Genomic DNA, 20,801 nt, shown 5'->3' on the forward strand with positions numbered 1-20,801 from the left:
CTCGCAATCACAGCGCCGGCGAAGGGCGCGGCCCGGGCTCTGCGTAGCGGGCAGCTGCCCCTCATAATCATGGCGCCGGCGGAAGGCATAGCGTGGGCTCTGAGGGGCGGTGCCTGCCCCTCACAACCATGGCGTGGCGAAAGTCGCGGCTCACGCTCTGCGTGGCGCTGCCTGCCCTCACAATCATGGCGCACGGAAGGACGCTCAGCGGGACGTCACCCAAAGCCGACGGCTGCCCGTTGCAATCATGGCGTCGTCGGACGACCTCGAGAGGCGGCTCCGCGGAGCGGGCGGCTGCCCCTCATAATCATGGCGTTATGGTGGCTCTGCGGCACGCCACCCAGGGCGGACAGCTGCCCTTTACAATCATGGCGTCGGCGGAGAGCACTGCTTGCGTCTGTCGAACGATGCCTGCCCTGCACAATCATGGCGCCGGCGGAAGCTGTGGCCTGAGCTCTGCGGGGCGGGCGGCGGCCCCCGCAAGCATGGCGGCCGGGGCGGGGTCTGGAAGGGGGAAGCGGGAACCCACGGCCCTCGAACGCGTGGTCATGTGACTGGGAAGATGGCCGTCTTTCCCTGGTAAGGAAGTGGCGGCGGGTGGACTTGGGGAGGGGCTGTCCTTGGTGGTCTCTGCGAGCGAGCAGCGCTCTCTGCGTTGGGTTCCGGCGGGCTCCACCCCAGCCCCGAGGTGTCTTGGCCGCAGAACCCTCGCCGCTAAGCCGGGCCGGTGGGCTCCCGGTTCCCTCCCTTTGCAGCCTCTCGCGCCGTCCACGCCCGTCTCCGTTCACCCCCTAAGAAAACTCGTGTCCAGGCCCCGCTTTCCCAGGAGAGGCTAGCGCGTGCTTGGAGGCCCTGGAGGGGGAGAATGGAGGGCGCAGCCCCGAGGCTGGACGGCCCGGAAGACCTGGCTGTGGGTCTGCTTTCCGAGCTACTCAGTTCACCTGAAGACTCGCTTTCCTCGCCCGAAAAGTGGCTGCCACTTACCCCACTCTGCAGAGCCCTCAGATGTGCTTCTTGGCCTCAAGGAGCTAACGGCATGATGGAGCAGACACACAGAGTAGAGGGATGTCCAGAGAAGGCACAAAGAAGGGAGTGATCAACCTCCCCTGGGAGCTAGGGGAAGGCTTCAGAGAGGAAGAGGCTAAGTTGGGTCTCGGTGGATGAATAGGAGTTCCCCATGCGGGAGGGAGTGGCGTGTGCCAAGGTTGACCGGCTTGCAGGGCTATTGTGGCCGGAGTAGCTAGGAGCGCCTAGAGCTTCAGGCTCCAGCGGGTGGTGTGTGTGAGCAAGATGTGATGGTGGGGTTATTTGGGGACAAAAGGTCTCGTCTGCATCTCAGAAAGTGAGATGATGCACTGATCTCTCGCACGGTGGCTCACGTCTGTAATCCCAGCACTTTGGGAGACGGAGGCGACAGGACCAGCCTGGGCAGTATAGCGAGACCTCGTCTCCACAATAAATCAGAAAATTAGCTGGGCGTGGTGACGCACGCCTGTGGTTCCAGCTACTTGGTAGGCTGATGTGGAAGGATCGCGGGAGCCCAGCAGGTCGAGGCTGCGGTTGACTGAGCATGCCACTGCACTCCAGCCTAGGCGACAGAGTGAGGCTTCGACTAAAAAAAAATGACGTGAGGTAGCTTACATTGGACAAGTGAGTGAGCCAATGAAAGAAAACCCTGGACCTTAGAAATGACCAGGTAAGGCCGGGCTTGGTGGCTCAGTCTGTAATCCCAGCACTTTGGGAGGCCGAGGCGAGTGGATTGCCTGAGCCCGCGGGTTCGAGACCCACCCGGGCAACTTGGTGAGAACTCATCTCTACAATACATCAAAATTAGCCAGGCATGGTGGCGCGTGCCTGTAGTTCCGGCTACATGGAAGGCTGAAGCAGAAGGATCGCCAGAGCCCAGCAGGTCAAGGCTGTGGTGGCCGGGACCGTGCCACTGCACTCCAGTCTGGGCGACAGAGTGAGATTCCAACTCAAAAAAAAAAGAAATGATCAAGCCGGGCTTGGTGGCTCAGCCTGTAATCCAGTGCCTTTGGGAGGCTGAGGTGAGTGGATTGCTTGAGTCCCTGGTTCGAGACTCCCTGGGCAACTTGGTAAGACCTCATCTCTACAATAAATCAAAAATTAGCCAGGTGTGGTAGCCCGCGCCTGTAGTTCCAGCTACTTGGAAGGCTGAGGCAGAAGAATCGCCAGAGCCCAGCAGGTCGAGGCTGCGGTGGCCGGGAGCGGCCACCGCACTCCTGTCTGGGCGACAGAGTGAGACTCCAAGTCAAAAAAAAAAAAAAGAAATGACCAGGTACAACCTTCTGATTTGGTGTCTGATAACCAGTTGTCTTCACCGTATTCTAGCATTTGACTAACAGTTCAGAGACCCCTTTCTTGACCCACTAATCAGCATGGGAGGCCCCTGAGCACTTCCACACCTTGAGTTTTGAGGCCTAAACTCTGACCTTTTGCTTTACCTTGCCAACTTGCTGAGACTTTTTTTAAATCTTAAGTTAACTATATAATGTGGTTTGCTTTCTGATCTGACTGTGGCATGATATCACATAATGAATAAAGAAGGAAAATCAAAATATTTTATAATTTTGTAAAGCTTTTTGGGGACTTCGGCACTTTATTATTATTTTTTTATTGAGTCGCAGTCTCTCTCACCCAGGCTGGTGTGTAGTGGCTAGATCCTCGACTCTCCATAGCCTTGACCTCATGGGCTCAGGTGATCCTTCGGCCTTGGTCTCCCCAGTAGCTGGGACTACAGGTGCGTGCCATCACTTCTGGCTGGTTTTTTAATTTTTTTGTAGAGACGATGTCTTGTTGTGTTTTCTAGGCTGATGTTGATCTCCTGGGCTCAAGCAGTCCTTCTGCCTCCCAAAGTGTTGGGATCACAGATGTGAATCACTGTGTTCGGTGGATTCTGACTCCAAGTGCCTTTAAGACCTATTCTCGCTGAGGTCTGTTGCTTATAAAGCATCATCTACATATCAAGAAACTTGACTTATCATTCCTCGAGCTGCCTGTTTCTTTTACTGCTTTCAAACTTCCCTAGATCATGCTGCTAACTAATTGCCAGTCAGGAGATTTTTGAATCAACCTAAAACCTGCAAGCCCTGCTTAGATATACCTAGCCTTCCTGTACCAAACCAATGTAAATCCTGTCATATTAGTTAATGGTTTTCTGTAACTTCTGTCCTCCTAAAATGTATGTAACCAAGCTGCAATTCAACCTCAGCCAGCATGTGTTCTCAGGACCTCCTGCTCCTGGGTATGGGTGTTACAGTTGAAGGTCACTCACATTTGGCTCAGAATAAACCATCTTAAATATTTTATAAAGTTTGGCATCTTTCATCAGTTGTTTTCTTTGGGCCAGGCATAGTGGCTCACACCTGTATTCCCAGCACTTTGGGAGGCCGAGGCAGGATTGATTGAGTTCTAGAGTTCAAGATAAGCTTGTGCAACATAGCAAGACCGTGTCTCTACCCAAAAAAAAAAAATTCTTTGACCTAGTCATGCTGACTTGACCAAAAAGCTTAGCACCTTTTTGGGAATCAGAAAGACTGAACACCAAAAACATGAGAAACATCTGGAATTTGTAGTCAGAAAATCCAAGAGGATGCTGTCTTAATCTCTGCATCCCAGTACATTTTTACCTTTGGTATTTTTATCTTAAATTACAGAGGTGCTGTTCCCTTTAGTGTCTAGGGGCTCTGGTGCCCCTAACTTGTCTGTGCTCTAGACATTTCTCTCTGTCATGGTGCATGTTCACCATTCATTTTCCCCACCACACTTACTGCTCCTTAAAAGTTAAAGAGCTAGCCAAATGGCTCATGCCTGTAATCCCAGCACTTGGGAGACAGAGGCAGCAGAAACACTTGAGGCCAGGGGTTCAAGGCCAGCCTGGGCTACATAGCAATACCCCTACAAACAAACAAACAAACAAAAACCTTTGAAATTAGTTGAGCACATTGACACATGCCTGTAATCCTAACTACTTGGGAAACTGACGCAGGAGGATTGCTTGAACCTGAGTCTGAGACTATAGTGAGCTATGATTGCACTACTGCACTCCAACCTGGACAACAGAGTGAGACCCTATCTCTAAAAAATAATAATAATTTTTAAAAAGTAAAAGGAGTTGGGTGTGGTAGCACTCACCTGTAATCCCAGCTATTTGGGAGACTGAGGCAGGAGTATCACTTTAGCTCAGGAGTTTAAGACCAACCTGGGCAACGTAGTGAAACCCCATCTCTTAAAAAAAAAAAGGGCAGCCCCCTCTGGTCCCCTCCCACTGGGAGCTTTTCTATCCTCTCAATAAATCCTGCTTTCAAAAAAAAAAGTTAAAGGGACCAAGTTTTGTTCGTCACATGTCCCCAGATCATAGACCATGATAGCAGGGGCAGAACAATATTTACAAGTGAAACTGAGAAGGATCACAGAGGAGAAATGTGTTTCTGTCATTAAATTGACAAATATCTAGCCCTTATTTTGTGTCAGGCATGATACTGTGTGCTTAACGTGCAGCAGCTCATTGAAACCCTCTAACAATCCCATTTTTCAGATGAGGAAATGGAGGCAGAGAGGTTAAACAATTTACTTAAACTCATACCACCCACATGGAGAGCTGTGGTTTAAAACTCAGAGGCTGTGGTCATAATCATTATTGTCAGCTGGATCTCAAATCTAGCTCTTCGGCTGAAGTGGGTCGCAGGACTGTCCAGGTACAGCTTCAGTGTCATGGGTCTCCCAGAATGCCTCTTTTTACCTATACTTTTTGTGGCCCTTTGATACGTTTGGCCTAGCTGAAGAGATGGGGTGTCCTTTATACACTGGATCACATGTCTGGTTTATCTTGAAGTGATAGCATGCTTGAGAAAATATCACCCTTTGGAATCAGAATTTCTATATCATTTTAAGAGTTTTTCTGTTTTGTTTTTTTGTATAGATGGGAATGTTGCCCAGGCTGAAGTGCAGTGGCACAATCATAGCTCACTGCAGCCTTGAACTCCTGGGCTCAAGTGAGCTTCTGCTAATTTGTTTTTTCTTGTTTTACTTTTTGTAGACTTTTTTTTTTCTTTTTTCTTTGTTGCCCAGGCTGATCTCAAACTTGTGGGCCCAAGAGATCCTCCCACCTCAGCCTCCCAAAGTTCTGGGATTACAAGAGTGAACCACCACTCTTGGCCCATTTTAAGGTTTTGTTTTGTTTTGTTTTAAGGGGCAGGTAATATTGTGATTATGGAATAAAAAGCTTTGTGGTCAGTTTATGTGATTATTAACAAATTACTTGAGAATTAAAATAACTAAGAAAAATGTTTAGAGGGTTTCAGTGTTTCAAGTATAAAATTAATTTGGTAAATCATAATGGGATTTCTATGTATACTATTATCAGAGGTAAATAATTTAAAAATAGACAATGTGCCTATAAACCACTTGGGGATTTTGTTAAAATGCAGATTCCAATGCTGCAGGTCTGAGGTATTTCAGCCTTCTCGGGCAATGCCATTGCTAGTGATCTGTGGACCACACTTTGAGTAGCCAAGGGCCGAATCCAGCCAGGAGTGGAGGAGTGAAATAGTGTCCTTTCTTCTGTGGCAACTGCCAGTGATCCAGACCAGACCTCTTGCTTTGCAGGTGGTTGGGATCATGAGGGGATTTTTACCAGCTATTGGGAAAAGTAAAGTAAGGGTCTTTGAGAAATGGCCACTAGAGGTCGCTGTTAGCCTTGCCAAAAACCCATGGGTTGAAAAAAGTGCTTTCCCATTGCAAACTGCCAGAAGTGCCAAGTATCAGAGCGCAAATTTGAGAAAATCATAGAAGTGATGAAAAACTAAAATATGGTGGTTTTTCATGGGCTTTCGGGAAGGAAAACTTTCTTCTTTTATTTTATTATTTATTTATTTAGTTGAGTTGGAGTCTCACTCCGTCACCCAGACTGGAGTGCAGTGGCCGCTCCCGGCCACGGCAGCCTCGACCTGCAGGGCTCCGGCGATCCTTCCGCCTCAGCCTTCCAAGTAACTGGAACTACAGGCTTGCGCTACCACGCCTGGCTAATTTTTTATTTATTGTAGAGATGAGGTATCGCCAAGTTGCCCAGGCGGGTCTCGAACCCACGGGCTCAGGCAATCCACTCACCTCAGCCTCCCAAAGGCGCGGGATTACAGGCTGAGCCACCGAACCCGGCTTCTTCTTTTGTTTTTAAGCTTTATTCCCAGAAGCAATATTTTTTTCCAAAAAAATCTCCCTAATTAAAAAAAAAACCTTGAACCAAGCACGGTGGCTCTCTAATCCCAGCACTTCACTTGGCGGAGGTGAGAGGAATGTCTGAGTCCAGGGGTTCAAGACCAGCCTAAGCAACCTGGCCAGATCTTGTCTCTACAGTAAATAAAAAAATTAGCCAGGCGTGGTGGTGCACGCCTGTAGTTCCAGCTACATGGAAGACTGAAGTGAAAGGATTGCCTGAGCCTAGCAGGTCGAGGCTGGGGTGGCCGTGAGCATGCCATTGGATGAGAGTGATACTCTGACCCCCCCCAAAAAAGAAAGAAAAGTAGACAGATACTTAATTTTTAAAGTTGTCAAGGTTACCTGTAGATAATCTATAGAACCTTTTTTTGAGTTGGAGTCTCTGTCGCCCAGACTGGAGTGCAGTGGCATGCTTATGGCCACCCCAGCCTTGACCTGCTGGACTCTGGCAATCCTTCCGCCTCAGCCTTCCAAGTAGCCGGCACTACAGGCATGCGCTACCACACCCAGCTAATTTTTGATTTATTGTAGAGACAAGGTCTTGCCAAGTTGCCCTGGTGGGTCTTGAACATGTGGGCTCAGGCAGTCCACGCGCCTTGGCCCCCCAAAGTGCTGGGATTATAGGCCTGAGCCACTGAGTCCGGTGATAATCTATAGAACTCTGAAGTCTCTATTACTTGCTGCTCTCACCTTCCACAGGTTGCCAACACTAACAGCCTCAGCTTCTCCATCTAAAAAATGGACATAACCATAGTCCCTGTTGCTGGACAGGGTGCCATGCAATGCTCATGAGTTCTTTGGCTCACTACAGAAAGGAATTTCAGAGCAGCAGGTATAGTTTTAAAACAGATTTTTTTTTGTTTTTTGAGTTGGTGTCTCACTCTGTTACCTGGGCTGGAGTGCGGTGTCATACTCACAGCTACCATAGTCTCAACCTGCTGGGCTCAGGTGATCCTTCTGCCTCAGCCTTCCAAGTAGCTGGAACTACAGGCTTGCACCACCATGCCTGGCTAATTTTTTGATTTGTTGTAGAGTTGAGGTCTCACTAAGTTGCCCAGGCTGGTCTCGAACCCATGGGCTCCCGCAATCCTTTCACCTTGGCCTCCTAAAGTGCTAGGACTATAGGCATGAGCCACCGCACTTGGCCTAGAACAGAATTTATTAGAGAGGAAAAGAGAGAGAGAAAGGGAGACACGCCAGAGAGGCATAGGCCGGCGTCTTAAAGAAAAACAGTGTTTTTGCTTTTTTTTTTTTTTTAAACTGTGGGTTTATCATAGGCGCTTTTGCTTTTTACAAGAAGCTTGATCCAGCTACACAAATCATTAAAAATGCTAAAGAGGGTGGGCTGCAGGTATCCGCTCCTGAGATACCATCTCTTCCCCCATGGGCCGAAGGGTGGCCGTTTCCTGAACATGCATTTTGCCTTTGACAAGAAACTTGGTAAACTGGTTATATGTGATTCCATAAGCTAAAAGGTGGCCCACACCATTTCTACACCTTGATGAGCTTTTCTTTGATGAGATGAGGGGTAGGGGTGGACTAGTCTGTGAGAAAGATGTCTGAATGCTTTCCTGTTTTATTTTTTATTTTTATTTTATTTTATTTTTATTTTTTATTTTATTTTATTTTTATTTTTATTTTTGAGTTGGAGTCTCTGTCGCCTAGACTGGAGTGCAGCGGCCGCTCCCGTCCACCGCAGCCTTGACCTCCTGGGCTCCGGCGATCCTTCCGCCTCAGCCTTCCCAGGAGCTGAAACTACAGGCACGCGCTACCACGCCCGGCTAATTTTTTGATTTATTGTAGAGATGAGATCTCGCCCAAGTTGCCCAGGCGGGTCTCAAACCCGCGGGCTCAGGCAATCCACTCACCTCAGCCTCCCAAAGGCGCAGGATTACAGACTGAGCCACCGAGCCCGGCTGCTTTCCTGTTTCAAAACTTAAACAGCCTACAAGAAACTAACTCATCTATCTATGCGTAACCTACACTGACTCCCCTGTCTTAGCACCTGACTCACAGGGTTGATTAAATGAGGGAATGGAGGTAAAAGTCTTAGTTCAGAGACTGGTATATAGCAAGTGCATAATAAATGAGAACTGTAATTTTGTATGTAGTAAGTGCATAATAAATGAGAGCTGCCAGGCTCAGTGGCTCAGCCTGTAATCCCAGCACTTTGGGAAGCCGAGGTGAGTGGATTGCCTGAGCCTGTGGGTTCGAGACCTGCCTGGGCAACTTGGTGAGACCTCATCTCTACAATAAATCAAAAAATTAGCCGGACATGGTAGCACATGCCTGTAGTTCCAGCTACTTGGAAGGCTGAGGCAGAAGGATCGCTGGAGCCCAGCAGGTCGAGGCTGCAGTGGCCGGGAGTGTGCCACTGCACTCCAGTCTGGGTGACAGAGTGAGACTCCAACTCAAAAACAAAATAAATAAAATTAAAAAAATAAATGAGAGCTGTTAATTGATTGTTTCATATGAAGTTATACTGCTGTTTTGATCTAGTGCTTTTCTTAGATGATTGATTTGTTAATCTGATAGGGTCACTAAACATTTTGCAACTGATTTTCAGGTCAGATTCAATTTTCTATTCATTCTATTAAATTAACCTTTCAGCACTGTATTTTATTTGACAACTGATAAAGTTAAGAGTGATCTGAAAAGAGGAAAATTTAATCTGATGTTTTAAACTCCATCTTACCTGTTGATGACTATTCAGATTTATCCTTTGGGGTTCTGTTTATTTTATACATCACAGATTGTCTAATAGCATCCTTAATTGGAAGGAAGTTTGAAAGAATATTTCCTAGGTGGTTTCAATTGCAATATTTTGGAAGATGAAGACAGTGTATTTTGTAAATATGACCCAGAGGGACAAGGCAGTACATTATGAAAGGGATTTTTCTTTAAAAAAATATAAGGTCGGATGTGGTGGCTCACACCTGTAATGCTAGCACTTTGGGAAGCTGAAGTGGAGGATAACTTGAGTCCAGGAGTTCGAGACCAGCCTGGGCAACATAGTGAGACCTTTTCTCTGCATAAAAACACAAAAATTAGCCAGGCGTGATGAGTCTCACCTGTAGTTTCAGCTACTTGGGAAGCTGAGGTGGGAGGATCACTTGAACCCAGGAGTTCAAGACGGCAGTGAGCTGTGATCACACAATTGTACTCCAGCCTCGGTGACAGTGTGAGACCCCCCCAACTCAAAATAATTAATTGACTAATTAAATAAAAGTAGGAGTGGTCCGGTTGCTGGGTGGTGTGTGTTGCAACCCTAAAATGAATTGTAGAGTGGCCAGCAAAATTTTAAAGTGAAGTTCATTAGAGAAAGAAAAGAAGGAAAAAGGAAGATTCATGACAGAAAGACCTACCATGGGCAAGTTTGTCAAAAAAGAAAAACCACACCCTTTACTTTTTATAAAAGTCTGATATAGCCATTTTGTGATTAATATGTTAATGAGTAGGTGGGTATCTGTTCCCATCTCTCTGCCTCTGATGAGTGGAGGGGCATCTTATTGTTTCTATGGCTTTTTGATTTCCAGCCTGGAAACCACCTTGATGGAGTTTTCCTTTGGCCAGCTGAGGGGGTTGGGTGGACTGGGAGCCTCCACTGATTTCACATCCAGCTGGCAGGGTCTTTCTGCTTGCAGACCAGGTGTCTGGGCGCTTTCTAAAACCTACCTATGAGAAATTATCTAAGCCTACCCTGTACTAGCTACCTTGCCTCAGTCTGTTACTGTTACCAGCCTTTCCCTCCTTTCCCACACTCAAAGCCAAATGTATTTAGAAAGGAATAGAAATGAAATGACATGAGAGCTGTTTCTTTGCGCTGGCTTGGGTTACTGGGTTGATGGGGAATGTTGGGTAAAGCTAACCAATTGCAGGGCACAATTAGATTTGGGTGCTGGGTGCTGGTGTTTCATACACATTAATGAAGTTGTGAATCTGAATGGTAGCAGGGAGTGGAGGGGTTGGTGAGTTCAAGGGACTTGGAGGCCAAGAAAGTTTCCTCTGCTCTTTTGAGTTTCCTCTTTCCCTAGGGAGGGATGTGGGGATACAGGAATTATCCCATGTATCCAGCAAAGCTGTTTCTCTGGAATGTGATATTTTTCAAATGGGAAGTGCCCATGTATTTTGTTAAAAAACAAACTATTACTCATGACACTTTTTACAAAAGATGGGCCAACTTGATTCAGGGTGGCTGCTACAGTGGGGCACAGTGATTGCAGTAGGGAACAGAGGTTGGGCTCAACTCCTAATGCAACAAGGAAAAGTGGGAATTTATAGCCACGTGGGGCTGTAAGAAGATTTTGGTCAGATACTGAGGCTGATCTTATGTAGAGGGGGATTCTAGCTAAACTAGCTTGGCAGAATTATTGCTGAAATTGCGTGATGAAAGTCAGACCTGGAAGTTCATAAGTCAAGGACTAGCTGGGGGAAGAGTCAGAGGAGACTGACCAGAGTTTGAGCAAGAAGGGATTATCGAAGCCCAGAAAGATGGTTCTCCTCCTTGAAGGGGCAGTGGAGGAGATGAGGGAAGGGCCGTATGGGTTAAATTGTCCATGATCCTCTAGTCCCAAGATTCTGACTATGGTGGCCTTTTTAAACTGTGTATGTGGATATACACATGCGTAAAAATTTGATTAAGTATTTGAGTTAAATAATTTTTTTGAGCCGGGCTCGGTGGCTCAGCCTGTAATCCCGCGCCTTTGGGAGGCTGAGGTGAGTGGATTGCCTGAGCCCGCGGGTTCCAGACCCGCCTGGGCAGCGAGACCTCATCTCTACAATAAATCAAAAAATCAGCCGGGCGTGGTAGCGCACGCCTGTAATTCCGGCTACTCAGAAGGCTGAGGCGGAAGGATCGCCGGAGCCCAGCAGGGAGAGGCTGCGGTGGCCGGGAGCGGCCACTGCACTCCAGTCTGGGTGACAGAGTGAGACTCCAACTCAAAAAATAATAATAATAATAATAATTTTTTTGAACAGTAAAATACGAAATTGAACTCTCAGATATCCATGTTAGAGATTAAGAAACATAAAGGCAATCATTTAGAAATACTGCCTGCCTTCTTGCCTACTCCTATGTTTGTCTCCTTCAGATTTTAAACCTTTTTAAGAGACGATTCCAGAATACTCTAGAAAAAGTATGACAATTTATTCATTTCACTATTAACTGAAGTTAATCATTCCTTTACAAAGCTTTTTAGAAGTTTTCATCAGCACTTCATGTCTTTAAATTATTCAAGTAGATCAGAGTAGTCCTAAGAATAATGATGTGGAAGGATTCTAAGGTGGCACCAGAGGTTTCCAAATTAATGGAATACTTTTTGATGCTGTGGTTGCTTACATTTTACTTACGTGTAAAGACATTACCATTAATTACTTTAAAGGCAGTTACTTTGATAGTGAAATTCCTTTGATATTCTAAATATTGTCTGGAACAGAGCCTCTATTTTCACTATTAAATCCAGGGGACATCTTTCTATTTCTGTTTAGAGTTCACTTTCTAGTTTTTCAAAATATTTTAAAATTTGTGTTACAGTTGTACATTTCTCTTTTTATTTTATTTTTTGTAGAGACAAGGTCTCACGATGACTATGTTGCCTAGACTGGTCTCAAATTCCCGGGTTCAAGCAATCCTTCCACTTCTACCTCTCAAGCTGGGATTACAGGCATGAGCTACCACATCCAGTCATAGTTGTACATTTCTTTTTCTTTCTTTCTTTTTCTTTTTTGAGTCGTAGTCTCACTCTGTCACCCAGGTTAGTTGCAGTGGCACATTCATGGCCACTGCAGCCTTGACTTGCTGGGCTCAGGTGATTCTTCCACCTCAGTCTTCCAAGTAGCTGGACCTACAGGTACAAGCCACCACACCTGGCTAATTTTTTTATTTATTGTAGAGACAAGGTCTCGCCAAGTTGCTCAGGCTGGTCTTGAACCCCTAGGCTCTTGCCTCTGCCTCCCAAAGTGCTAGAATTATAGGCGTGAGCCACCGTGCCCCTTTTATTTAAGAGTAAAAATGCTTGACTACATTTCTGTAAGCTATAAATTCACTATATTGTTGTTGTTGTTGTTCAACTGTTGACAAATGAGACCATTCAAGTAACAAGTGACAAAGGCTGTCTCCTAACCAATATGTTAGTTTCCTGGGAACCCTGTTGCGACATGCTTGTGGCCCAGATAGCCCAGTCTTACCAAAGAATCCTGTGAATTTGTCCCCCACCCTGATAGCTGGTCAGGTTCCTCGTCCCCTGCCCTGATGTCTCCCTTAGTCATTTTCCATCTGCTAACGCCCTCACTCTGCTGGTTAGCCTTAAGTCCCCAACTGTCCTTGTTGAAGCTCTCTCTCTCTCCCCCATGGTGGTAGAGTTAACCTCCACTGCAGTGGCCTTGAAAAAGTCTTACCGGTTTTACAGGTGTCAGAGTAGTTGTTTCTTTAACACAGTTCTGATCAATATTTAGATTCGGAAGCCAAAAGCAAACAAACCTCAAACCTGCTTTACATATGAACTCAATAAAAAGTTTTTCTGTTTCAGCTAAGGTGATTGTATGATTTTCTTCCCTTGAATCTGTTAATGTGGTGAATTAAACTGAATAATCTTGAGCTTGTTCAATGATGTTTAGAATGATCCTTCCTGGCATAGGAAAAAAATTTTGTGCTTTAATGGAAAACTCAATCACACAGTGACATCCCATCACGTCTTATTCTGTTTGTTGGAAGCAAGTCACTAGTTCAGCTCACACTCAAGAGGGGGAATGACCACAAAGATGTGAATACCAGGAGGTGGGGATTAACGGGGCCATCTTTAAAAGTCACTTACTGTACCCATCTATAAACTTGTTTGTTCTTTGGATTCTCCTGGAACTGGTTGTAGTGTTTTACCAGCTTCCTCATTAGTGAGTTGTGCATTCACTTTTAATCTGTGTAGTCTCTGGAAGAGTTTGTATAAGATTGGCATTATTCTTTAAATGTTCAGAAGAATTTCCCTGTGAAACCATCAGTGAGAAACTTTTTTACTTATAGATTCTTTTATGTAATGGCTATAGGATACACAGATACTCCATTTCAGTTTTATCAGGTTGCGTTTTTTTCTAGGAATTTGTCCATTTCACTTACATGTTGTTCATAATTTATTTATTTTTTTTTTTGAGTTGGAGTCTCACTCTGTTGCCTAGGCTGGGGTGTAGTGGCACATTTATGGCCACAACAGCCTTGACCTGCTAGGCTCAGGGGATCCTTCCGCCTCAGCCTTCCAAGTACTACAGACGCATGCCACCACACCCAGCTAATTTTGGTGATTTATTGTAGAGACAAGGTCTCAACAAGTTGCCCCAGCTGGTCTCGAACTGCTGGGATCAGGCTTTTTTTTTTTTTTTTTTAAGGGAGACAGAGTCTTTCTCTATCCTGCAGGTCAATGGCATGATCATAGCTCACTGTAGTCTCAATCTCCTGGGCTCAAGCAGGCCTCTCACCTCAGCCTTCCAAGTAGCTGGTGCTACAGGTATGTACCGCCACATCTGGCTAACTTTTAAATTTTTTGTATAGATGGGGTCTCACTATATTGTCCAGGTTGATTTCAAACTTCTGGGCTGAAAGAATCCTCCTGCCTTGACCTCCCAAAGTGCTGGGATTACAGGTGTGAGGCACTGCACTCAACCCCTTTTATGATCTTTTTAATGATTGTGGGATTTATAGTGATGTCCACTTTTTCATTCTCAAAATTGTTTATTTTGAGAAATTAGTAATTAGTTTATTTTTCTAATAACTTGTTAAGAGGCTTATCAATTTTTTCATCATTTAAAGAAACAGCTTTTGGCTTTGTTGATATGTTCTTGTGCATTACATTTTTATTTAATCATTTTCTGCTCTTAATTTCCTTTTTTTCTCCTTGGATTTAATCTGCTGTTCTTCTGATTTCTTAAGATGAGTACTTAAATTTTTTTTATTTTTGGCCTTTCGTCTTTTTTTTTTGAGTTAGAGTCTCACTCTGTCACCAAGGCTGGAATGTACTGGCATGATCGTGGCTTACTGCAGCCTTAACCTCCTGGGCTCAGGCGATCCTCCCACCTCAGCCTACCATCCCCTTTCCCTCACTAGCTGGGACTACAGGCACAGGCACATGCCACCACGCCCAGCTGATTTTTGTAGAGACAAGGTCTCACTGTGTTGCCCAGCCTGGTCTCAAGCTCTTGGGCTCAAGTGATTATCCTGCCTTGGCCTCCCAAAGTGTTGGGATTATAAGAGTGAGCCACTGTGTCTGGCCCTTTTTTCTGACATGTATGTTTAAGGCTATACATTTCCTTCTAAGCACAGATTTAACTGTACTACTTAACTTTTGATATGTCGTATTTTATTATTTATTTCAAAATGTTTTACGATTTCATTGTGAGGTCTTCTTTGACCTGTAAGTCATTTAGAAGTATAGTGTTTTATTTGTAAACATTTGGGGGATTTTCTAAGTAAGGAAACTTTTTAAATTTTGGAATAATCATAGATTCACAGGAAGTTGTACAGATGTATATAGGGGTCCTATGTCCCCTCCACCCAGTTTTCCACTGGTACCATCTGGCCTAACTATTGAGTAGTATCAAAACTAGGAAATTGACAATCTACAGACATCATTCAGATTTTATCAGTTTTCTGTATACTCATTTGTATTTTTTGTTTGTTTTTGAGTTGGAGTCTCACTCTGTTGCCCAGGCTGGAGTGCAGTGGTACGCTCACAGCCACTGCAGCCTTGACCTGCTGGGTTCAGGCAATCCTTCCCCCTCAACCTTCCAAATAGCTGGAACTACAGGCATGTGCTACTATGCCTGGATAATTTTTTGATTTATTGTAGAGATGAGGTCTTGCCAAGTTGCCCAGCCTGGTCTTGAACCTGTGGGCTCAGGCAGTCCTCTCACCTTGGCTTTCCAAAGTGCTGAGATTATAACTGTGAGCCACTGAGCTTGGCCTGTATACTCATTTGTAAGTGTGCATAGTTACTACTGTAATTGTTTCTACACACAGAACACTTAATGACAATAAATGTGTGGGTTTTTTCCTTACACTAACCAGTTCTCCAACTCTCCGAACACCAACTGGATCTGATTCAGTTCTGACACTAGCTGCCTGGGCCTTCTGTCCAGACTTCTGACCAACTGGCTATATATTGGGGGTTCCCACAACCCCTCCTTGGGTTCACTAATTTGCTAGAATGGCTCACAGAACTCAGGAAAACAGTTTACTATTGCCTTTTTATTATAAAGGATGCACTCAGGAACAGCCACTGGAGGTGATGCGTAGGGCAGGGTATTGGGTGGAGCACAGAGAGCTTTCCTGTCCTCTCTGGGCACAACACCCTTCTAGCATCTCAACATGTTCACCAACCAGGAAGCTCTACAAGCCCTGGTGTTTAGTGTTTTATAGAGGTTCCGTCATGCACAGTTGATTAAATCATCGACCTCATCCTCCAACCCCTTTCCCCTCCCTAGTGGTCTGGGAGTGGCTTAGGGCTGAAAATTGCCACCCTCCATTCATGTCTTGGTCTTTCAGGCACCCAGTCCCATCCTGAGGCTATCTAAGGTCCCCCAGACCAGTTATCTCATTATAATACATGCTAGACACCTTATCCCTCTGGAGATACCAAGAATCTTGAAGCTTTTGTATCAGGAACCAGGGACCAAGACCCCATATTATAACAGAAGATGCTCCTGTCACCTCTGTGACTCCAAAATTACAAGGGTTCTAGAAGCTCTGTGCCAGAAACTGGGGAGAAAGACCAAATACGTATTTCTTACTACATCACAATATCACATTAGTTCTATGTTATTTTGTCACATGTGTGGAGTCATGTAGCCACCACCATAATCAATATAAAGGACTGTTCCATCACAGCAAAGATTTCTTGTACTGTTCCTTTATGGTTATACCCTACCCCTCAACCACCTCACCCCCAACAGCCTCATTCTTAACTCTTGGCAAATGGTAATCTTACATTTCCAAAATATCATTTCAATAATGTTGCATAAACATAATCACATAGTATATAACTTCTTGAGCTTGATTTTTCTCCTCCACCCAGCATAATACCCTTGAGACCCATCCACGCTGTTGCTTGTATCAAAACTTTGCCCCTTTTTATTGCTATGTGGTATTCCATGGCTATGGATGTTTCCCGAAGGACACTGGAGTTGTTTCCAGTTTTTGGCTATTACAAATAAAACTGCTGCATACATTTGTCTACAGTTGTTTGTGTAGACTTGTTTTTATCCCTCTGGGATGAATGCCTAGGAGCCAGGAGTGTGTTTACTGGGTCCCATGGTCAGTATATGTTCAGTTTCATATGTACTTGAATGTGTATGCAATTGAAGGAAAGTATATTATGTCATTACTGGGCACATTGTGTCACATGCCAGTTAGATCCTGCCTGTTCATTGTTTCATTCAACTCTTCTGCATTGTTGTTGTTGTTGTTGTTGTTGTTGCTTGATAGTGGTGGGGGGGATGTTATTCCATAAATTATAGAAAGTGATTTGCTAAACTCTCTCTTAAAAATTTGGATTTATTTGTTTCTTTTTTTTTAGTTTTGTCAGTGCTTGCTGTATGTAGAATCTATTATTAGGCACATACCACCTTGGAATGATTGTATCCTCCTGGTTTATTGGCCCTTTGACCATTATGAAATCTTTCTCTTTTATCTCTTGCTTAGTGTTGAGTCTGATATAAAGGTATACCAATTTAATCTTTTGATTAGGCCTTACATGATATGTGATTTTCTATGCTTTTTTACCTTCATCCTTTCTGTGTACTTGTATTAAGTTGCATGTTTAAGGGGCATTTGATGGAGTTTTGGCTTTTATCTAGTTTGAAAGACTTTGGATTTTCTTTTTTTTGAGTTGAAGTCTCTGTCGCCCAGGCTGGAGTGCTGTGGCACACTCATGGCCACCCCAGTATTGACCTGCTGGACTCCGGAGATCCTTCAGTCTCAACCTTCCAAGTAGCCAGAACTACAGGTGTGCACTACCATGCCCGGCTAATTTTCGATTTATCGTAGAGACGAGGTCTCGCCAAGTTGCCTGGGCTGGTCCCAAACCCGTGAGCTCAGGCAATCCACTTTGCCTTGGCCTCCCAAAACAGACTGAGCCAGCGAGCCTGGCCAGTCTTTGGATTTTAATTGAACATTTAGCCATTTGCATTTGGTCTGATATATTTGAGTTATGTTATACAGTTAATATTCATTTAGTTTTATGCTAACCTTTACCTGTTGATTTTTTTAGTGTGTGTGTGTATATATATTTGTATATGTGTAAATATATATATCCACAAATACATATATATGTATATATACACATATTTAAATATAAGTTTGTATATAGTTTCTGCTTTCAACTGGGATCTTTTCTTCTGCCTTCAGCATTTTTCTTCAGTGTGGTTTTGACGCTGTTGTTGCTCTTGGTTTTTCTTTGACTGGAAAATTCTTTATTTTGCCCTTATGTTTGAATGTTAGTTTCACTAGGTGTAGAATTCTAATTCTAGGTTGGCACTATTCCTATGCCTTAAGCCTCTCTTCTTGGTACTGAGAAAAAGTATCCTTTTTCTTTCTTTCTTTCTTTTTTTTAAACCAGGGTCTCAGTCTGTTGCCTAGGCTAGAGTACAGTGGCACAATCATAGCTCACTGCAGCCTCTAACTTCTGGGCTCAAATGATCCTCCCTCCTCAGCCTCTCAAATTGCTGGGACTACAGATGATACACCACATCCGGCTATATTTTTTATTTGTTGTAGAGACAGGGTCTCACTCTGTTGCCTAGGTTGGTCTTGAACTTCTGGGTTCCAGCAGTCTTCCCTCCTCAGTCTCCTATGCTCGGATTACAGCAATCCTCCCACTTCTCCATGTGCTGGGATTATAGGAATGAGCCACCGTGTGTGTGTTTGTGTGTGTGTGTGTGTGTCTGTCTGTCTGTCTTCTCTCTCTCTGCTGAGATAATAGGCATGAGTCACTGTGCCCCTGGTGTGTGTGTGCGTCTGTCTCTCTCTCTCTCGTTTTCTCTCCCCCTCCCTCCTTCCCCCACCGCCAGATGAGAAATTGAGAAGTGTTGTCCATTCCTGGACTTGAACTCCTAGGCGCAATCAATCTTCCTGCCTCAGTCTCCCAAGTAGCTAGAACCATAGCCTTTTTTCCTATTGAGAAATTCTCTGTTTTTTAGGCATTTTACTGTGAAGGCCCTAAGTATTTTTTTGTTTTTGTACTTGTCCTGCATAGGGAAGATGTTTCTTGAATTTGTAGCCTGATGTCTTTTTTTAGTTTTGGAAAAGTCTCAGCTATTATCTCATCAGATACTGTTTCTGCACATTCTCTGCCTCCTCTCTTTGGGATTCCAATTATATGTGTGGTAGGCCTTTTCTCCATGTCCTTGTGCCTTTGAGATTCTTTTCTGTGCTTTCCAAACTTTTCCTTCTCAATACGTCAGTCTGGATACTTCCTCCCCTTTTATTTTCCAGCTCGCTAATCCTTTCACTTGTTATATCCTCACGAGTCTGATTGAAATGCTGTTGGCACTTCATCTCCCATCTGCTTGGCTTCTTTTATCCTGTGCAGCTAGTTGGCAAATACTTTGAGGGGAAATTGGACTGGATTTCTTACTCCATACCCTCTCCTCTTTGGAAGCTCTTCCTCCAAGTCCTGGCTGTCTCAATACCCTGAACCCAAATTTTTCTGTAAGGTTAAGCCCTGTGAGTATTCCCTAAAGCTCTTTTGGGTTCTCTGCTGCCTGACAACCGCCCTCTGTCTAGCTTCAGCCCCTTGTCCTCTGCCTGGAATCAGCATGTGCCCTGAGAAGGGGAGGCTGGGTGAAGCAAGTCGAATTCACTTAGTGAGCTTCCCTCTGATCTGCTCTCTGGCCCCACAAGACCAGTAGACCTTGGCGGCTCTTCATGCTTTCCAACAGATTTAGAAAACATTTTTAAAGTTTAGTGTTTCTTGATGGTCTTGGTAGGAATAGTGTTGTGCCCTAAACTACCCCATCATAGAGCAAGTCTCAGCGAAAGTTCTGAGTGTTCTGAGTACCCCATCAGCTAACTGGCTCTGTGTTTGCTGTTCACCAGGCATTCCAGGAATAGGAACTACAAAGCTGAGTTTGCATCATGCCGACTGGAGGCTATTCCCTTGGAGTTTGGGGACTATCACCCTCTGAAGCCCATCACTGTAAGTTTTGTTAAGCATTTCTGTAAGTGACATTCTTATCTCATGAAATGACAGACAACATTCCTGAGTCTTTTCTGTTTTGCTACTTTTGCACATTTGAATCAGCCAGTTTGTTCACTGCCTCTTCTTTCTGATGTTGGCCTCTTCCATCATCATTTTTATTCTCTCTCATGTTAGTAAGGTTGCCATAGGAATGGGATGACTTTGCTCCTGATTTGGATGTATTAACAGAATATATCTTGCTTCTTAATTTTCCTGTTTGGAATATTAAAAATCACTCTAGCTGGGTGTGGTGGCTCACACCTGTAATGCCAGCCCTTTGGGAGGCCAAGGCTGGAGGATTGCTTGTGGCTAGGAGTCGAGACCAGCCTGGGGCAACATAGTGAGACCTCTTCTCTACAAAAAGTTTTTCATGGTGGTGCATTGCCTGTAGTCCCAGCTACTTGAGAGGTTGAGGCAGAAGGATTGACTGAGTCTAGGAGGTTGAGGCTGTGGGGGAGCTGTGATCGTGCCACTGCTCCAAAGTTGAGTGACTGAGTGAGACCCCAATTAAAATAATAATGACAATAATAATACCCATTTGCTCTAAAGTCTTATAGAATTCAAGGAAACTGTGCCAGTTTATTATAAAGGATATTACGAAGGGTACAGATGAACAGCCTGATGAAGGGAACATAAGGTGAAGATCATGGCACAGAGCTGCCATGGCCTCTGGTGAGCCACCCTTCAGGCACCTCTGTGTGTTCTTGTCCACCAACCCAGAAGCTCTGTGATGGGTGTTTCTGGAGGCTTTATCATGTAGGCATGATTGATTATTGACTCAGCCTCCAGCCCCTCTTGCCTCCCTGGAGGATGGGGCATGGGGCTATAGTTCCAAGCTTAGTTTTTCTGGTGGCCAGCCCCCATCCTGAAGCTCTCCAGGAGCCCCTCAAGAGTCACCTCACTGGGTACGGTGGCTCACGCCTGTAATCCCAGCAATTTGGGAGGTGGGGGTGAGAGGACTGCCTGAGTCCATGGGTTTGAGACCAGCCTGAGCAACATGGTGAGACCTCTTCTCTACAATAAATCAAAAAATTAACTGGGTGTGGTGGTGTGCTCCTGTGGCTCCAGCTACTTGGAAGGTTGAGATGGAAGGATCCCCTGAGCCCAGCAGGTTGAGGCTGTAGTGGCCATGAGCGAGCCACTGCATTCCAACCTGGACGACAGAGTGAGACTCCAACTCAAAAAAAAAGTCACCTCATTAGGAGAAAAGATGCTCCTGTCACCCAGGAAATCCAAGGTTTTAGGAACTCTGTGTCAGGAACCAGGACAGAGACCAAATAAATATTTTGTGTTATGTTATAATCACCTTTTAAATCATAATGGCCCTATCTCTTCTTTCCGTTAAAA

General features: G+C 44.9%; 1 protein-coding gene across 3 annotated transcripts in view; it reads left to right on the forward strand.

Annotated features, from left to right (window-relative positions):
* The first annotated feature begins 477 nt into the window (after positions 1-477).
* CUNH16orf62 (chromosome unknown C16orf62 homolog) overlaps positions 478-20,801 on the forward strand; it is a 137,805-nt gene continuing 117,481 nt past the window's right edge. For 2 of the 3 annotated variants that reach the window (XM_008062320.2, XM_021714484.1), the window contains exons 1-2: positions 478-579; positions 19,313-19,412. In XM_008062320.2, coding sequence (XP_008060511.1) covers positions 563-579; positions 19,313-19,412 — 117 coding nt within the window. In that variant the 5' untranslated portion in view covers positions 478-562. The remainder of the gene's footprint in view (positions 580-19,312; positions 19,413-20,801) is intronic. The other variant, XM_021714480.1, reaches the window with a different exon arrangement.

The sequence above is a fragment of the Carlito syrichta genome, unplaced genomic scaffold, assembly GCF_000164805.1.
Source record: "Carlito syrichta isolate Samal-C Ts95f unplaced genomic scaffold, Tarsius_syrichta-2.0.1 Scaffold95881, whole genome shotgun sequence".
NCBI lineage: Eukaryota > Metazoa > Chordata > Mammalia > Primates > Tarsiidae > Carlito > Carlito syrichta.